The 19147-nt window shown below is 38.5% G+C and overlaps 1 protein-coding gene across 1 annotated transcript in view; it reads left to right on the top strand.

Annotated features, from left to right (window-relative positions):
* TENM3 (teneurin transmembrane protein 3) overlaps window positions 1–19147 on the top strand; it is a 327579-nt gene that overhangs the window by 233565 nt on the left and 74867 nt on the right. The window contains exons 9-13 of the mRNA XM_009330685.1: window positions 5329–5539; window positions 6044–6145; window positions 6306–6500; window positions 7841–8041; window positions 10985–11170. Of these exons, the coding sequence (XP_009328960.1) occupies window positions 5329–5539; window positions 6044–6145; window positions 6306–6500; window positions 7841–8041; window positions 10985–11170 (895 nt within the window). The remainder of the gene's footprint in view (window positions 1–5328; window positions 5540–6043; window positions 6146–6305; window positions 6501–7840; window positions 8042–10984; window positions 11171–19147) is intronic.

Below are 19147 nucleotides of genomic sequence, written 5' to 3'. Positions count from 1 at the left end.
CAAACTATTTTTTTTAATCCCACATTTTTTTAATTTTGATTTGCATGCTACTGCACTATTTAATTTATTTTGTTTTTTCTTCAGGCATAACTTTTCAAGGACCTAGGACATAGAAATATTGCTAATTATATCACCTATTTAGCAGTCACAAACCACAGAGGAAGAATTAGGGTCAGGAAAGGAGTTTCATGCAGCTAAAATCACAGAATGTTACATTAGCTTTATTTTTTAGTTTAGTTTCCATTAAACTACAAACAATTTACTGAACGCAGAAAATGCCCTTATGTTTATTTAAAAATTTGATCCTCATAAAAATGATTAAATGGATTTTCTTCAGACCTTCACATATGAACACCCACCCTCAGGCTGACAAGCATGAGAAATTCTAGCTCAAAGAAAATTGATTCAGAAAGTTATCAGCCATTGGAAATAGGGGTTTGGAATACAAATGCTATCTCAAGGATAACAATAATAACAGGAGCTAGGGGACTACATGTGTGGCAAGAATGAATAAAACTGAAGAAGCTGATCTGGACTGTGCATTTATATGAGAAGTTATGCAAGTAGATACGTTTATGAAAAATGATCCTTCGTTGATTTCTTATCCTGGCAAAAGATTGAAATAGGGGTGCCCTTTACCCAAAAACTCGGGAAAAGAAGGTAACTAAATCTGTTCCCCATCATCTGTGTTACACAGACTCCTTTCCCTTTGGTTTCCTGCTACCCAAGTGCTTATTCATGTTTAAGTATGATACAATAGAAAGAATCATATGCGAATCCTGCTACTATATCTTCTGTAGTTTCTGTGACATTTTGGATATATTGTTCCCAGGATATAGGTCAGGCTCTCTTGTCCTATTTTTGCCTGGTATATAATTAGAGTATTTTTTACAAACCATTTGACTGACACCTGATACCTTGAAAAATTAGGCATGCTTACTTATCAATGCCCTGGTGAACTTCTAGGGCTGCTGAAGATTCCCAAGGGTGCAGGGTTATCAGAATGTTTATATGGCCTTGAACTCAGTGATGTCTGGTTTAGGTGCCTGAGATAAAGCATGTATGTCATCTCCTAAGAATGTAGTTCCAGTGAGCGGTTGGGGGTTTTTTTGTGACTGCGCTCCTGCACACAGGGGAAAAAAATGGAGTAAAATATTTCTCAACAGTTTAGGCCTTTCTGCCGCAAAGTTCTAATCACAGGACTTTGATGAAGACACAACTTGTACTGGTGAAATACGTATTTTACCGAAGTAGCTTATATAAACAAAATGAGGTATTTAGGCAAAAGGATGTCTAATGAAATAGAACAGAGGGGTTTGCAAGCATAAATCTATTTATTGTTTTCTTACTTCCCCTAACCCTTACGGCTTGTACTGGCAAAAGTTCTTAACTGCAAGCCAGGCATAGCTGGCAGGGGCAGACTAACAACTAATTCTGGGCTTCACTGCATATCCTTCGATCAGACGAGGCAGCTTACTCATGTAGCTCCAAGTGTCACAGGAACATACTAGAAAAACACATGAATGTCCACGCTGAGTCTCATCAAAGGCCCATCTAGCCCAGCATTCTGTCTGTGATGGTGCCCATTAGCAGACATGTAGAGATTAACATAGCAGCATGACAGATTTGTAGTGATTCTTCCTACAATACACTCTTGGCATCCAGTGTTTTAAGGCTGAAGGACTTCCTGAGTCAAAGATGCTGTCTTTGTATTTCACGACCTTTCACGGAGCTCTTTTTTCCTGTGAATTTGCGTAGTCACCTTTGAACCTATGGAAGCTTTTAGCATCTGTGACATTTGCAAGGAGTTTCACGGCTTAACTACATATCTCACGCTATACTCCTCAGCGTGTTTTGAGGCAGCCTCCTGGTAGTTTTAGTTTGACACCCTCTTGGTAGTGTTTTGGAAGAGGCAGTGGAAAGTTTCTCACCGATTTCTTCTCCCTCCATGCCACCCTTGATTTGTAGATCTCTAGTGTCCTCACTGAGTTGTATTTTTTCCAGTCTGTTTCATCATTCTTTGTATGAAAGCTGCTTCAATCCTTTGATCATCCTTGTCCTTTTCTAAATGTTCTCCAATCTTACTGCAGGCTTTTTGATATGGGGAGACCAGAACAGCACAGAACGTAGCAGGTGTTTAAATACGATGGTTTCATACAACGCCTTAAAGATGTCTGCTTTTTTTTTTTTTAATCAGAACTGGTATATCCGTAGATCTGTCTACCATAGCTCCACAATCTCATCCCAGAGTGATAAAAGTTGGCTCAGAGCCCATCTCTGGATGTGTAAAGCTAGGGTTGTTTCATGAGGACTTTGAAAAGTAGGATCTCACCCATATATATCACTTCATGTCTGCGTCTCTTGAATGCTATCTGCCCTTATCTCCTAGTCACAGAGTGACAAGTGCTAATAACAAAATTTATGCAAATGAGCAACTGCTGCCTGTTTCTCAAACGTCAGTATTTGAATTTTCAGATCTTATGTTAAATAATAGAGAACCGATCACTACCTGCACGCTGCCAGCATTTGTAAAGTTTCCTTACCAGCTGTCCCCCTCCAAATATCTTTCTTATATGCCTATGATACCCTTACATGTGTCACCACACACCACCATCTTCTTTAGCTCCCTCCTTACAGCTTCAGTGTTTCTGTGAATGTCTGCCTTCTCTCCATGTCACCTTTGGCTATAATGCAAAACTTGCATATTACATTTGCCACCTTGTTCTCCACTTCTCTCCCGGACCCTTTGCCTGTTTACCCACCTCTTTTGTATCCAGTTAAAACCAGACAGTGAGTAAGAGGAAACTGGAGTCTATCTTTCCATAGTCATACAACCTCTGATGCCAATTATCCTACCACTGTGAGAGACATAGTGAAAGTATGATAGAAATGAGCTTGGGAGAGATCTCAAGAAGTCTTAGTTTACACCCTCATCTTGGAACAGGATCAACTGTATCTAAACCATTCCTATCAGTTGCTTAGCATTTCATCATAAAATAATAACAGAATGCAGCAAATTTAACTCTCCTTCTGTCCCATAATCCAAAATAATAGGAATGCAGCATGTAGGAAATGGTTTGATATATTGTAATTGGGACAGAATTTTTGGTTGTGTTTCAGTATTCTCTTTAGGTACCGAAATCAGTCTCAAGCACAGCTACTATGTGTGTGTCACAGACTGACCTGAGATGCATAGTTCTCTCTTTCTGGGGAATCATAAATAAATCAACCAGAAATAATTGACGGTGGCTGTCCATTCAAAACCCAGTCAATGCGAGCCTGAAAGTCTTCGTGACACTTTCTAAAAATGTCAGTTCCATTGCAGCCAGAGAATCAATATGTTTATTTAAAGAGACTTTAAGAATAAAAAAAGGACTTTGGTTTAAAGCAAAACTGAATGGAATGGTAGGGCAAATCAGCGCATTTAGACTCAATATAAAGGTAATTAATTTGTCCTCATAGGAGGAAAATAAAATTGGTATGTTTTTTGCTTATGAAGACAATTGTTTTTCCAGTCTCTTTCTGTTATCGTGACCTAAATATAAAAAAATAGCCTTTAAAAGGGTTAAGATCAATTATTGTTTTTTGCTGGGGGACAGCATGAACAGTAAATTCCCTTCTGTATGGCTTTTAAAATGTAGTCTAAAATAGTGTTCTGGTAACAGCATATGTCCTTATTACCTTACAAATACAAAATCATTAATTGTACCATGCTTGTCAGCCATTAGTACACTCTTTGTGGTCAATCAAGTACTGTAATCACTTGTTACTGTATGAAAAATACGGTTCTAATCTGAAATTGTCCTCCTACAAAAAATGTCCCTCTGCAGTATACAAATTACAAGGTCACTCCTAATGTCCATAAATGACTTGTTAAAACTCAAAACTCCCTGAGCTTTCTCATTTTTAAAATATTAGTGAAAAACACAACCAGAAAGAAGTGTTCTTGAGTCAGGCGGGAGAAAAAAAAAACGAACTAAAATTGTTTTTTTCTCTCTCTCACAAAATAAGATAAATATTTAATTCTCTGACAAATGAGAATGTTGAATGGTTTTGAATAATTGGTGCTCACCCAAAACGGTTGCATTCATTTTCATGTGGTGCAGCACGTACATTCAAAGTGACAGCATACCAAGGTACTGGCTTCTGCACATCCTAATCACGTTATGTTCTATTCTGCTGGTTCAGACATAGCTGGAAAAGTGTCTCAGGTGTTGATAGAGGCATATTAACTATGCATTTCCTTCACATCCCAAATGGCAGGAAAATAATTCTGATTACTGGAGAGGAACATTCTTACAATAGCAGTGAATTTTGGCCTGCAATTTCAAGAAGAGAGCATAAGTTCTTAAGCCCTTGTTCCGGCACAAAGGCTGTCGTGTTTTCTTTTGTCCCGGGAGCAGTTTCTGAAGGTCACAAGTCAGGGTGTAAAACCACTGATTCTCTGGTCCCAGTAACCAATGTTATCCTAACTCAGGTGAATCAGCAGTTTCACATACTGGCCTTTACTATTGATCTTTACATGATAAATGCGCAGAAGACATCTTTCAAGCCATGAGAGCAGACTCCCAGACAGTGTAAATCGGTGCAGGGCCCAGAGCAGATTTAGCCCTCCAGGTGCTATTAGCACTAGTTAAGATGATCATGCATAACATCTTGGGTTGTGAGTTTGCTTGTTGTATCAGCTGAGATGCTGCTACATTTTTCCAAGCCCCACTGATGGTTGTTAACAAAACAAGATGTGCTGTCCATTGACCTGAGGTACCATATTTTTTATCAGTTTGTCATTTTCAACACTTCTAACATTTTATGCTTTCCATCTCCTCTATGGGGCTTCCGTGATAGGAAGTAAAGCTCTTGCTCTTATTCCTCCAGAACTCCAGACTGTCTGAAAGGGGGATTGAGCAATTTAATCCTTCATCTGAAACTAAATGAAAAGCAAAGTAGATTATTGGTGTTGGATATCATTATTAACCCATATGCATATAACACACTGAAAGTTAGCTCTCACCTGTAATGCAGGTGGCAGTCGTGACTGCAGACTCATTTCAACTGATGTTTTTTTCCCCTCAATATATGAAATAGGTTCATTGGCTACTTGTCACCAAAAATCCACTCTAATAAGCATGAGAACTAGTTGGTACTTTTGTTTGAAGTCTTAGCAAGGGGCAAAGAAATAAGCAAAGGTTGATTTCAGCTCTTGCTTCCCTGCTCCAAAAGGAAACTCTTGGTCAAAATACAAGCATATTGTCAGGATGTTGTGGGGAAGCTGGCGGTGCCATGGGTCATCCCATGACTTGTCAAGCTCCTGTCTCTTCCTCCCCGCAGTATGACTTTGTGGAGCTCCTGGATGGCAGCCGGCTGATTGCGAGGGAGCAACGCAACCTGCTGGAGTCGGAGCGAGCGGGGCGGCAGGCGAGGTCTGTCAGTCTCCACGAGGCAGGTTTTATCCAGTATTTGGATTCTGGCATCTGGCACCTGGCCTTCTATAACGATGGGAAAAATGCGGAGCAGGTGTCTTTTAATACCATAATTATAGGTAAGCATAACCTTCAAAGCTCTTACCAAACGCTAGGCTCTGGGCAGGTTTTTTAGGAATACAGAGATAGGTTTTCATAGTTAAATGATCTGACTTTTTTTCACAGGTTTTCCATTCATATTGTTTCTTTTGCTGCTCAGAATAAAATGCAGAATATATATTTTAATTACTTGGTCTAAGGCATAAGGAGTGTACCCTCTCCTAAAACAGTGCTTGAAAGGAGGACACTGTTTTGAATTATTTGTTAAATGGCACAGGGCTGGATTTTAAGTATGGAGCTCATATGGTTTTACCATTATAATTTGAGACTTTTTGTTGGAATGTAACATCCTAAGATACTAGAGGCATCAGCAGTAGAAAATCACAGCTATTCGTGCTCTTCAAACAAACCAAATGTAAACACTTCTCTCGGAGCGAGAGTGTGCTGTCAGTTAGTAGTGGTTCAAATGATAGGTACTTCATGCAGTGGGCGTCTGTGAATTATCCTCCTTTTTTTCCCTTTAGAGTCTGTGGTGGAATGCCCCCGAAATTGCCATGGTAACGGTGAATGTGTTTCTGGATCCTGCCATTGTTTTCCTGGGTTTCTGGGCCCTGATTGTTCGAGAGGTAAATCAACCCAGTGCTTTTCTTGAGGCAGTTTAAGCGAGCATGAAGACAAATAGATCGGGAAAGCATCTGGCACGTGACCTGCTTCTTAGATGTTCTTCTTTATAAAGCTTTGGTGAAGAACTTGGTTTTAATTTTTCTGCCGTGTTTTATTTCACAGCAGCCTGCCCGGTGCTGTGTAGTGGCAATGGGCAGTACTCCAAAGGACGCTGCCTGTGTTACAGCGGCTGGAAGGGCACTGAGTGTGACGTGCCTACAACTCAGTGCATCGATCCCCAGTGTGGGGGCCGGGGCATTTGCATCATGGGTTCCTGTGCCTGCAACTCTGGATACAAAGGAGAAAACTGTGAAGAAGGTAAATGAGTAAATATTTACCCCAGCACCTGCTGTTGTTGATCAGGTTTCCAGCTGGCACATCCAGCTCTATGGATTTTGCTAGATCCAGATCGTACGCACTAATGGTGTTTCTTCAAAAACCATTTTAGAATACCAAAAATCAAGTTTGGGAATCACTGGTATCACTGAATTCTACAGAATTATTATACTTTATTTATTCCCAAGTAATCAGTGGCAAAATTCTTAACAATGTGTGATATCTTTTTGCATACCAGTTTTTTTTGGTTTGTTTTTTTTTTCTGGCTGGGGTCAGCTAAGAAGAAAGCACACAAAAAATAGATGTCGGAATACAAGAAGACTTACTGACTTCTCACAGTATAGAATAAATCATTAATTGCATTTGTTAGTGATCTTTTCCACCAACCACATTGTGGAAAGTGCTGATTCAAATGCATCATAGTGAAAAATGATGCGTCATTTTTGTATTCCAGAGATGTGCATAATAATATTCGTCCTGGTGTGCTGCAAAATGCAGTTCGTTTTCCATTCTATTTTTTTAGGGAGTAAAAAGCGCCATTTTCTTCCTCAATCAAATTGATTTTATTGATCTCCACGTACGAAGTAATGCAATTAAGTCTCTGGAATTAAATTTTCAGACCATTGACCCTACAAGTGTAACATTTTATTGAGTCAAATTGCTAAATTAAATCTCGTCATCTAAAGCACATTAAAGTGAATTAAGACAGATAGACAGTATGCAACTCATTTATTTCTGAAACAAGTTGAGGGTCCTATACAGCTGTTAAAACTCTGTAGCGGTGGATCAGGTCAGTTGATAGCGAGTGCTGCAGGGAATCCAACACTTGTTACACTGTGATTAGGCAGAACAGAGATCAGTTGCCTAAGACCCAAAGCCAATCTTGTTGTAATTCAGAAAAATTAACAAACCTTGAAAGGTTCTCTGTTAACTCAGTGGTAGTCTGTAAATGTCTTGATGTCAGTTATGCACACACACAAATGTCACAATACCAGAAAGTGATGTGGAAGCAAGGTGTTTTTGCAAAGAAAATCGCTGCTATGCAATTAGTGACAATAAAGAGTGATTTACCTTGTAGCCAGAGAAGGGAGGCTGGCACCAAGATGTCTTGGTCCCCTCTGTCTTTTCCTCACTCATTACAATGAAACAAAGGTGAACTTCTCAGCTTCAACCTACTAATGTTTACTTTTAAGATGAGTGCAATACTGCCTATTTCACGAAGTCTTAAAATGTGGATTAAGCCCAAAAGTGCCATGAGCATCTGAGGCTTGATTGTTATTAGGAATGACAAGTTTAAACTGATGTTTCTCATCTCCCTGCAGCGGATTGCTTGGACCCAGCCTGCTCCAGCCACGGCGTGTGCATCCACGGTGAGTGCCACTGCAACCCAGGCTGGGGTGGCAACAACTGTGAAATCCTGAAGACGATGTGCCCTGACCAGTGCTCTGGCCACGGCACCTACCTTCAAGAGAGTGGTACCTGCACCTGCGACCCCAACTGGACAGGTCCAGATTGCTCCAATGGTGAGGGTTAAAAGCACTCGCATTTTGTAAAATGATGACATCTTGAATAGCAGCATTTTAATTACATTATTGTGTTAGGACCTGACCTGCTGAGCTGATGCAAGTCTTTGAGTTGGCTTCAGCATGAACTGTGAATTGATTCAAAGGTTCAAAATAATTGATGAATTCGAAGTATTTGAAAATCAATGTATTTGTTGGTATCTTTTAGCTGCCTTCACCTGATAACTTCAGGTACTTCACATGCAGGTACAGAATGTTTTTTGTACAATATATGGATCTAAGTGTCATCCTACCTAGTACATCTATTTAGAAACTTAAAACTACACTAGTGAAACTAGACACAGTCACATTTTAAAAATCTCTTCAGTTAATTGGAGGTATTTTTCTTGAAAAACAGGCAGCATTCCAGTTTGAAGGCAAAGGGAATGCAAGAATGAATCCTAAACAGCTTTCGAGGAAGGGCGCAGGCTGCCAGGGTGGAAGGAGTTGGTAGGAGTGAAGAAGCAGAGGGATTTCTTGAAGTCTGAAACAGAGCTTATTAAAACCATAGTCTGAGCTTAGAAACAAAAGGAGAGCAGAATCTAAATATTTATAAAGTATGACAGCAACCTTTTGACAAATACGAGTTTTTAGAGTATTGTTTGGTAGCGACATATCAAAAGAGAAATCATGTCTAACTGTGAGATATTTGTCTAAAACAGTTCATCTAACTCAGATGATTTTGTTAATGAAAACTGAACACATGGGCTAGCTGGGTTTATGCCAGCTTATGAATAAATATAACTTTTTCAGAGGAACCATCTTTTTTCAACAAATTCACTTCCTGACCAGGATCTGTGATACTCCATAATGGTTTATGCATACAAGAGTGATAGGACAGAGTTCCAAACATTCAAGAAAAACTGACGAGAGAAGAAAATGCTGTCTTCTGTTAAATTTGTTTAGAAGAAAAAATTCTTCTCTGAACATTTCTAGCACTAAAAATGGCTATTTGTGAGAGACTCTTTCTAGTTCTCCGTCAAAACATGGATCCTCTATTTCTTGACACAGTGTCCTCTACGCTATTTTTGATGATTCAGTTATGCTCTATCTTTTACTTACGTTTCAAGGAATGATTGGTCATTAAAATAACATAAAATATTTCTGATCTTCTCAAATATTTCAGAAGTGTCAAACTCACAAAAGAGCTTTGTAAAAATAGGCACAGACTATTTGCTGAAGTCGTGCAAAATGACCTTCAGAGTGGTACACTAAAAAAGTAAATCTTACCCATAAACATTTTGTTAAGCTGCTAGAAGAAAAAAAGAATGAGTTATTTCCATCAGAGGGGTTTATAGGTTTGAAATCAGCAGAGCTTTCCTCTATCTTCATCAGCAGTTTGTCCGTTAATTAGCCCTTCAATTCCACTTCAATTAAATTAACTCTAATTAATAAGTTCATTACAAAGATTGACGCACCTTGCTCAAAGCTAGTGTGCTAAAAGCTGATAACACCTTCACCCTAATGAAAAATTGATTAGATTGAAGAGAAATAAACCTTTCTTTCTTGGAGCTGCGTTGACATTTTGTGACTCTAACGTTAATCAAACCATCTTGCATCTCTTAATCAAAAATTTAATTCAAAGTAGGTATAAAATGCTGTATAGGGAAAAAAAGGGGAGGGGGAAATTACAGCTGTCTTTCTCCATAAAGGTTTTGGGCTGTTTCTTCTGGGAAATATCACAGCTCCTTGATACCATGTTTAATGTTCCACAGCACTTTGAGACAGAGGGTTATACTCTATGGGGGAAGAAAAACACTCTTGAGTTCAGGGAAACTGAAAACCTTTCTTGCGCTGAATGCTTCTTTCTTTTGCTGTTGAAAATAATTTCAGTCTTTTATTACTAAACTGTTTGTTGTCTTTCACAAGAAAACAAAAACTAAATACAGCACTTCTGTGAACCAGTACATGGTTACAGCCAGCTGTATGCCAAGGAACTAAAGAAGTCCCTCAGGCTGTATGGTATCTCCTCTTGTTTTTCTGTTGTCTGCTTAGCAGAAGTAAAGTTTTCTGGAGACTGACTAAGTGAACCAAAACTGTAAATGCAAAATCTGGCAGTCTAAATTATCATCTTGTATTAGCTGAGACTTAACATGCGTTGTTTGGCCTCTGACTACCTTTGGCTGTAACGTATTTTTCAATTATTCTATCAGTTACAAGATTCTGTTACTATATGTAAATGACAAGTTAAATTGCTATATGTTGATTTATTTTTTTTAACAATCTATTATTTAAACCAGGCTGTTCATAGCTGTCACCGATACAAATTTACTGAAAGTAAAAGAGAATCATCTTTTATATTTAACAGATGTGTCAGTATGTCAGCATAGTACTAATTTGTCTCACTAAGGCTGATTCTTTATAATGAAAAAATGTGTCAGAAATGGCACATTTTTACTTTGAAAGAAAACAGGGAGCAGGATAGGGAGGGGGGAAACCTTATTAAAATGAACTTTCATTAATACTAGGTTTTCACTCACAACACCACAATGACCTAGGTATATGGTACATTTAGTCACTAGGAGTACACTGTAAGTTCTAGTAGGTCTAAGTGCCATATAATCTTAAGTTACAAGAGGTTACTTTTAAGACATATGTGATCACAAAAAACATGACTGAAAATTACTCAGAGCTGACAGAAGAGCTGTGGACACTTAAGCACTGCTAAGTCTGCTGGGTAACTAAGTGAGCATTAGCATAGAGATAAAACTCTGTACTCTGTATTCTGTTGGGTCCTACCTGAAAATGCCTTTCACAGTAAACTCTTTTGATTTAACTTTCAAAGATTTTGCCTTTCTTATTCTTCACATGTTGAATTAAAATGTAGTGCTGCTAATTAATGCATACCTTCTCCTGTGTGCACTCTCTGCCTCCTTTTCTCCCCCTCTCTCCTCTTTAATCCAGAAATCTGTTCGGTGGACTGCGGCACACATGGTGTGTGCATGGGTGGCACGTGTCGCTGCGAGGAAGGCTGGACGGGTGCAGCCTGCAACCAGAGAGCCTGCCATCCCCGCTGCGCGGAGCATGGCACCTGTAAAGACGGGAAGTGTGAATGTAGCCAGGGATGGAACGGAGAGCACTGTACCATTGGTAGGCTGGCTATGCTTTACCCTGTCTTCACTGCAAAATTCAAACAGCCGGCGCTGCTGGCCTCGTCTGAATAGGAAGTGTATTACTTTGAAGCTTATTTCTTCAAACAGAATATTTGCACGTGTCAGTCTGTGTAAAGGAGTTGATCTTTTAAGAAAGGAAATGGTTATATAATAGCTCATCAGTTCTTCATACCTAGTTTGCCATGAAAAGGAGGTGGAAGAATTGCCTTTTCAATCTTTTCCCTTTAACTGCCTTTTGCTGAAGGGGAGGTTACTTTTATTTTAAACTGTAAATATATTATTTGATTTGTGCTTTTCTATTTTTATGTAATAGCTTTATGTCTTTCAGAAATGAAGCTTCCTATTGTTTTTCTTTTTTTCTTTTATGGAAAAAAGCTCTAAAATGTGACTTGCCTACACAAAAATGTCACTTCCACCTTGTAATAAATGTGATCGAGCTGCCCAAAATTATCCTCTTGTCAACATAATACTCTATTTTAGAATTACATCAGATTTCTTACATGTGAATAATGTAACAGCAGATTAATACAGCTGATTGAGAAGACACTATCCTTATTACAGCTTCTATGTTTCTGTAATCAAGTTAGTTCTAGCGCCTGGAAACCTTTGGAAATTACCGTGCCTTTATCAATGGAGCCTTTCTTACTCAGTGATTTACAGTCCTTACGTCCCATGTATAGCCGGATATCCCTCTCCACTGCATGGGGCTTGATGGTGAGCTAGCATGAGAAATTACACATGTAAATAAGGGGACTAAGAAAAAGTGGAGGAGTTGCCAAGAGGTTTATCATTTTTATATTGATTCTGTATAGCTGTAGTGCTAAGAAATTCCCTTCCACACTAATCCCCCTTTGTGCAAGACACTGCAGGTCTGTAACAGAGGAGGAGGGTCCTATCCAAACAATTTTTGTCACAGCAAACACACAGAGAAACTATTGCATGACAACAGGTAGGAAGCACAGACAAAGGAACTGGCAATGGTCTAACTGTAAGAGATGACTAGCTTGTACGTAGGTGTGTGGGGAGCATTGCACAAAGCTCAGCAGAGGCTGTGAAAGGAGTAACAATGTGGCTCTGCAGGTATTTATGGGGCACATCTCCCAAGCATGAAAAGCATCATGGCTCAGCACTTAGAGTTGGATTGAATAGACAATGAAAGAGGTAGCCGCAGGTCAGACAAAGGCAAGAGTAACTTTGAGTGATGGGGAAATCATAGATAATCTGAATAGTCCAAAAAAATTCCAATAAGTAAAAAAAACCCCATAGTTTTATGTTTGGAGAGATGGAGGAAAGTCAGTTAAAAGAGGTGATGTAGCCAAAGTAACAGGCTAGGACAGTAAGTCTAATAGCAGTAGAGTGGATGGGTGTGAATATTGCATGATTTCCTTTTGCCACAAGCTAAAAAGAGGCTGGAGAATTTTAACTTTCATAGATGTTTTGGAAGGGCTGTAACTCTGAATGTGTTAGCACAGCTAAGCTATCGCTGGAGCATGAGTATCTAGAAAATAGTAAAACCCAAGCTGCATTTCCAGGTAGCTTACAGCCCTGAGTGAGAGGTGGGGTGGTGGTGCTGCGCTTGGTGGTCATGGGAAACAGTGGTGGGAGCTTTGAGGGCAGAGAAAATGAGGGCCTGTAACAGCTGTATTAACTGATACCCACATCATTGCACCAGGAAGATGAGGCAAGTTTTTATTTTGTAGAAGGGAGTCAGGTGTGAAGTAATAAGACTGATTTGTGAATTATTTTTTACAGAAATCACAATCGATTTTTTTTGTTTTTTACTAATGAGATTGCTCAGACATGAGGGAGAGGGAACCAAGGTGCATCTGCAGAATCCCAGGGAGAATCGATAGGGTTAACATTTTTGAGGAGCTTCCAGAAAACCTGCTGACAAAGAGAGTAGAGAGGTGGGGAGAGAACTGCTTTCTGAACAATAAAATAAAGTAAATCTTTGGAAGTAGGATAAAGCCTTTCCCTTGACCGCTTTAACTTGCCAACAAGCAATTACTCAGCAGATCGCTCTGCTGTTGGTCTCACTGACCTTGGCAGCATTTCAAGGGTTGTAGTTACACACGGATGAACTGGTCTTGAACAATTTTTCCAACATATTAAGCACAAACAAGTTTTTCCTCAGTACTGGGTGAGCAGGTCTGTCTTCCCACCTGTTTATTCTTTAAATGGGTGTTTACTTTGCGGCTGCTGCGGTAAAAGATAGTTTGATTTGTTTATACTGCCCTTACAGCCTCCAAGACAAGTAATGAGGTACAGGCTCTAGCCTGCTGTTATATTTATTTTTCTTAGAGCTGTTTTCTTCAGGAGCCCAGTATTATGGAGAAACCAGGTCATTTTATTGCTCATTTCCAAGAGTATTTCCACTTAGTGGAGTAAAAAATTGCTGCTTCCTCAACTTGGTAAATGAAGAGTCAATTTGCCTTTCTGTCACCTGCCCTACAGTAGATAGCTCTTTCTGAGCAATACATTTCAAAACACAAGGGACATCAGAATGTTTCTCCATGAAAACCATTTTTTTGATTGTCACCCTCTATTTGTAACCCAGGCATTTTTATGCTACTTACAACTCTCAACTTGGTAGCAGAGTATTTACGTAACTTGTGTTGTGCATATGAAAGACTCCCACTCTCCCTTTATATGTCTAAAAATAAACAGTTGCATCGTTCTTATTTCTAAAATTATTAACCATTTAGCTGCAGTAGTGTGAAGCACTGTAGAAATGCAGATATATTTGTTTGATGCAGCTATTAGGTGGAAGTCACGTGAAGTGCAGTGGCCTAAATTTACAACTTCTTTGGGAAAGGAATATTCCAAAGAAGTCGTAAATTTTAAGGGCAATGCATTTAATCACTTTTTGGGAAAGGAATAGCCCACCAGATCTCTACCTGGATGCACAAAGTGGAGTAGATATGTGTACATTAATCACAGAGATGCTAACTGGAATGTGTACTGAATCATCTAAATCCATAACTCATTTGATCAAAGAGATAATGTCTTTTTTGTGAAGCATGAATGCTATTTAAAATGGTAAAAATGTTTTGCACCTCAGCTAATGATTTTTATGTATTTCTAAATGCTGACTATCTGTCCGGTCTCATTTTCAGTTAGCCCACCGCTTGTATTGTTAGTTGATGTGTGTTAAAGGGTAGAAAGAAGGAAAAACCAAACCTATCTCCTTAATTAAAACAGGGTAGTCCTTAGTTTTATTCCGCTCTAATATCTTTTAAACCCTAGATTCCTTCTTGACTTATGCTGATTTTTCTGTATGCTTCAAGATAGTCAAATGGAAATTTGGCCAAAGGAAAGGCTAATTGCTCTAAACTTCCAGAGACCATTTGTTTATTCTTCAGGACATTGGGAAGCGAGATCATAGACGATTGCAAATCTTTGCTTTTTCGTTCAGACAAAATTTAGACATCTGCTTCTTAGCATACCTTTGTTAATCATCAGCTTAACAAAGCCCTAAGGCTGCAGATCACAAGGCAAATTGGGAAATAATATACATACATATTTTATATACATTGGTTTGTGAAAGAGACCAGAGTAGACTAAATCAGATTTTTTTCCTTTTTTGAAGCAATATGTGTAGTAAGGTGGGCAAGATTGTTTTGACTAATGCAGTAAACCTGATGTGCGTTGCTGATATCTTTGAGCATGTCTGGCACAGGGTAGCTCTGCCTTCAGTACCACACCTGATATGGGCCACACTTGTGAGTCATTGCCTTTGCTCTGAACACACACTTCCAAAGATTTATATCAAAGATGTTCATCAGATAACTACATGCTCAGTGTTGTGGTGAAATGAATCTAATGACAATTAACAAAATTCAAGATTTATTGCTGTTGTTTAGCATCGTACAGGATTGGACTAAACACTGGCAATATATGTTCCAAATAGTAAGCAATTTAAGGCATCTAAATTGCTTACTGTCTTTTCCCTCCTGGAACTGAAATATTTTACCATTTCCTGTATCCATGTGAGAACAGGTTAAATCAACAGTTTACTGCAAAGCTATGGAAAATCACCTGTCAATTGTTTATTTGGTCTGGGAATGACACTCATGGGTCTGAGGTGAACATCCATATATTACTTCGTGAAGCTCAACCTGTATCTCAATGTGATACAAGACCGCACATGCACAGCTGGTGCCCAGGTGATAGCCTGGATGAAAATTTGCTCTGTAATTAAGTTTTCATAACACAGTTGTGCTAAAATATGTTTTTGTTTCCTTTCTGTCCTGGCTTGCAATGAGTTCAGTGACCCTCTCCTGTCTGAGTAGTTGTTTTGTGAGATTGGAACAGATATTATTTCAGAAAGTCTATTATTTTTTGTGATACAACTGGCATGTACCATGAGTAAATTAAGTAACTGTCATAGCAAGCCCATAAATATGAATACTTTTCCAGCTGCTTTTCCACTAAACTCCCTTAGCTGAATGAAATTAGTAAATAATTATGTTGGTGGGGAATCTGCCATATCCATGTGCTATGTAACATCTCAGTTTTACAATGCAGCTTAATTTTTTCTATAGACCAAATTAGTTTTAGAGTAATCTAAATTGCAAATTGGCCAATTTGCATTAAAACTATGCCTTCTTGTTCAAATTTGTCAACACCTCTTTTTTAAAAAGTCTTTAACATTAAGCATGGGTGGGTAAGACCATCTGTTTATGGAGCTTGCCTGCAGCTCCATTACTTAACACGAGACAGGTTACAGCTGTTTAATTGTTATCGTGTTGAACGATTATCTTTCAGTCCAAAATTAATATTTATATATGTATGCATGGAAAGCATGTCATTAAACATAAGTGATCTAAAAGTGGATTAATGTCATTAAGCATTCATATTAATCCCTCAGGAGGGCTGAAGTTAGCATCATGGTATTCATGCTACTTTTGAGTGCTGCATGAGGCTACTTTACCTGGTACACAGAACTGAAATTCAAATCCAGTGGTGGTCCACTGTAGAAGTGTACAGCTTGTAATATGTTTTCAATTCCAGTGAGAATTGGTTTATCTTCTAAGAATTTCCCCTAAAATTTAGTTGAGGAAAAAAATAACAAGGGACAGCTAAGTATTTATTTTAACCTTTTTCTTTGCATGAAATGACATTAACATGACATTAAAACCAACCAACCAAAAATAAATTTTCTTCAGCAAGAGATTTCTAGTTTCAGCTATTTTAGCTAGGAAAATAGGAAAGTCATCTGGTTTAGATTTCCAGAATTATGAAAAAAACAAATAACATCTAGAGCACACTCCCATAAGCGCGTTTCCGTTAGTACAGACTCCGTCCTGGTTGCTGGTTGAAGTGGTTTTCTGACTAGGGACAAACACAAAGGCATTTGTGGGCTGGTTTTCTATGTGACCATGAGCAGCATAAGCTCAGAAGTACTGCTAGTGTTGAGGAATGCCAAGAAGTAATCTCCTCCACTAAGTTATATGGTCTGCACCTGCTCTCTTCAACACGTGTTTAGCTTAGGACTCCTTATATTACAGATTTCAAATATGACTACAGGGAAATGACACTATCTCTTTATAAGGTCAGAGGGCGAGTCAAGACAAATGTGTTCCTCCTGTTAATTAAAGGAAGTGCTTATAGAAAACTTGATATGGCTATATATCATTACACTATATGTTTTTGAAGTGTGGGCTTGACAAAGTAAGTCATGGACCAATTTGAGGGCTTGATTGATCTTCTCCACATTTGCAGGTTAGAGGGAGAGCAGCATGAATAACTGGTATTATGATGACTGCCATCATTTTAGTACTGATGCTAAGTTGCCAAGCATGGTTCACTTTTCTCCAAAGTTTACATTACTGAGAATATTCACATTTCATAGTGTTTTAATGTGTCAGGTATTTAATATACCTTAATGCATACATACCAAGAATTCCTTCTAAATTTTAAGATTCTTTTGAGATTTTAGAATTTTGATCAGAAGGAAATTTTTGTCCTTCAAATTAGAATAATTACTGCTGCATTAATATATTCTGTAATTATCAAAATTCCTAAATTTACGTTTTTCCTTAGTTTTGAGTTCATGGAATTATACCTCAGTACAAATTTAATCTTAAAAGTAAGATTGTATCTGAATGAAGGTATGACCTTTGACATTCAAACAGTTTATTCTCAGATAAAATTAACCAAAGATTGAAAACTAATTACATCAAATATCAATTAGTTCACCACAATATTGTGAGTGAAATCCTACTTTGAAAACACCTGACTACATCGGAGTCAGGATTTCACCACAATCTTTATACCTGTACCCTCAATGCAAAATCTTCATGGAAAAGAGATTACTTTCTTGGCACCCAGAGGACTGATAACCACAGTTTAACAAGATTTCATGAAATTTAGTAAAGTTATGGTTTTGATCTTTCCTGTGCCTGAAGAGCATGTTATTAATTTGCCAGGCCAACACTTGAATATGCAAAATACTTGTATGTTTGGTAACTATAAAAATATTCAATTACCAGGTAAATTTAAGATAGTGCGTGCATATCTGAAGCTGTGAAAAAAAGTGAGTTAGCGGTCAGGCCTTAACACATTTCAAGACCATTGTATCTCGAATACAAATTATCTGTTAGCATACTTTTAAATTGCTAATTGGTTGATTTGCATTTAAATGAGCACCACATGTGAAGTTCAAGTTAGGCACATTTTCAGAAAACAGTAGAATCCTCTGAGATGTGAAGGATTTTAAAGCATGTTGCAAAGCTACACTTGAGCTGAAGTGGCCACAAAGTGCGTGCTTTTGTACGTTGTATAGTTGCATGCTGCTCAGACACATTCTGAAAGTACTTACAGTCAGGAAGGAAGATGAAAACTGTCCTGTTCCATCCCGTAATATGTTTTCAAGCCAAATTTATCTTTCGTGCAGTTCTTAATGTGTCAGGTTTTACCCACATCTGTCTGAGGCAGGTCTTTGCAAGTTTGTCAGAGGTCTCAGACAGGTATTTGAACTTTTTCAGCCTGTACATGAGACAGTTTTAAATCCTTAATGGCATATACCCTTTCTTCTAAATCCTTTTCCAGCTAAATAGATGTTAAACAGGAAACAACACTGTACATGAACATATCAGCAGTCCCAAACTTCCTATGTCTATTATGTCCTTAAAAGCAACTGAACCTTTTCTTCCTAGATACGTGTGGCTTTCCAGTAATAATGATGAGAAATCTTAGTTTACAGTAAAATTGGGATAGACTCCAGAACAAAAAAACTGAAGGGTGGTGGGCTTATGTGCCCTTGTACATAAAAACCCATAAATGGTTGCTGTAAAAAATGGTTGCAGTTTTGGCAAGGGATAAATTGCAATGAATTCAGGTTTCTCTGCAGAAACGTATGCAGCAGATACGTCTGCTGCAGGTCTATGTAGACATTGGAGAAGAGTGCAGAAATGATGAAGAAGATATGATTTCAGGGTGAGGATTATGTTTGGCCTATGCAGGAAGGAAAACAAAGAAAATTGCCTGAAACTATTATTCCATCCATGTGTTCTCCTTTACAAGAAGGGCAAGATGGGAATTTAGGAGTAAGAAAGTATCACAAGGAAGAGTGTTTGTAATCCTCCTCCATTGGCAGCAGTACTCTGAACATATGGTATGTCTAAGACAAGGTTCTTATAAACTCGGAGAAAGGATGACGACCATGAGCTGCTTACAGTGGAAGAACATGTGCTTTCAGTACTGTTCAGTGATGAACAGAGAGAATTACATTTGCAAATGATACCACAGCCCGCTGCCCCCAAGCACTTTGGAAGACAGCACAAGAATTTAAAATTACTTTAACAAATAGCGCAGGCTATGCAGAAAAATAAGGTGCAATTCAACAAATGCTGGGGTCTGTGCTTAAGTGAGAATAATCAACTGCACAAATTCAAGTTAGGAAGCAGCTCATCAGGCAGAAGAGACTCAGAAAAGGCAGTAGTGGATGATG

This window comes from Pygoscelis adeliae, unplaced genomic scaffold (assembly GCF_000699105.1).
Source record: "Pygoscelis adeliae isolate BGI_AS28 unplaced genomic scaffold, ASM69910v1 Scaffold167, whole genome shotgun sequence".
Taxonomy (NCBI): Eukaryota; Metazoa; Chordata; class Aves; order Sphenisciformes; family Spheniscidae; genus Pygoscelis; species Pygoscelis adeliae.
This window is presented reverse-complemented; position numbering and strand designations above follow the sequence as displayed.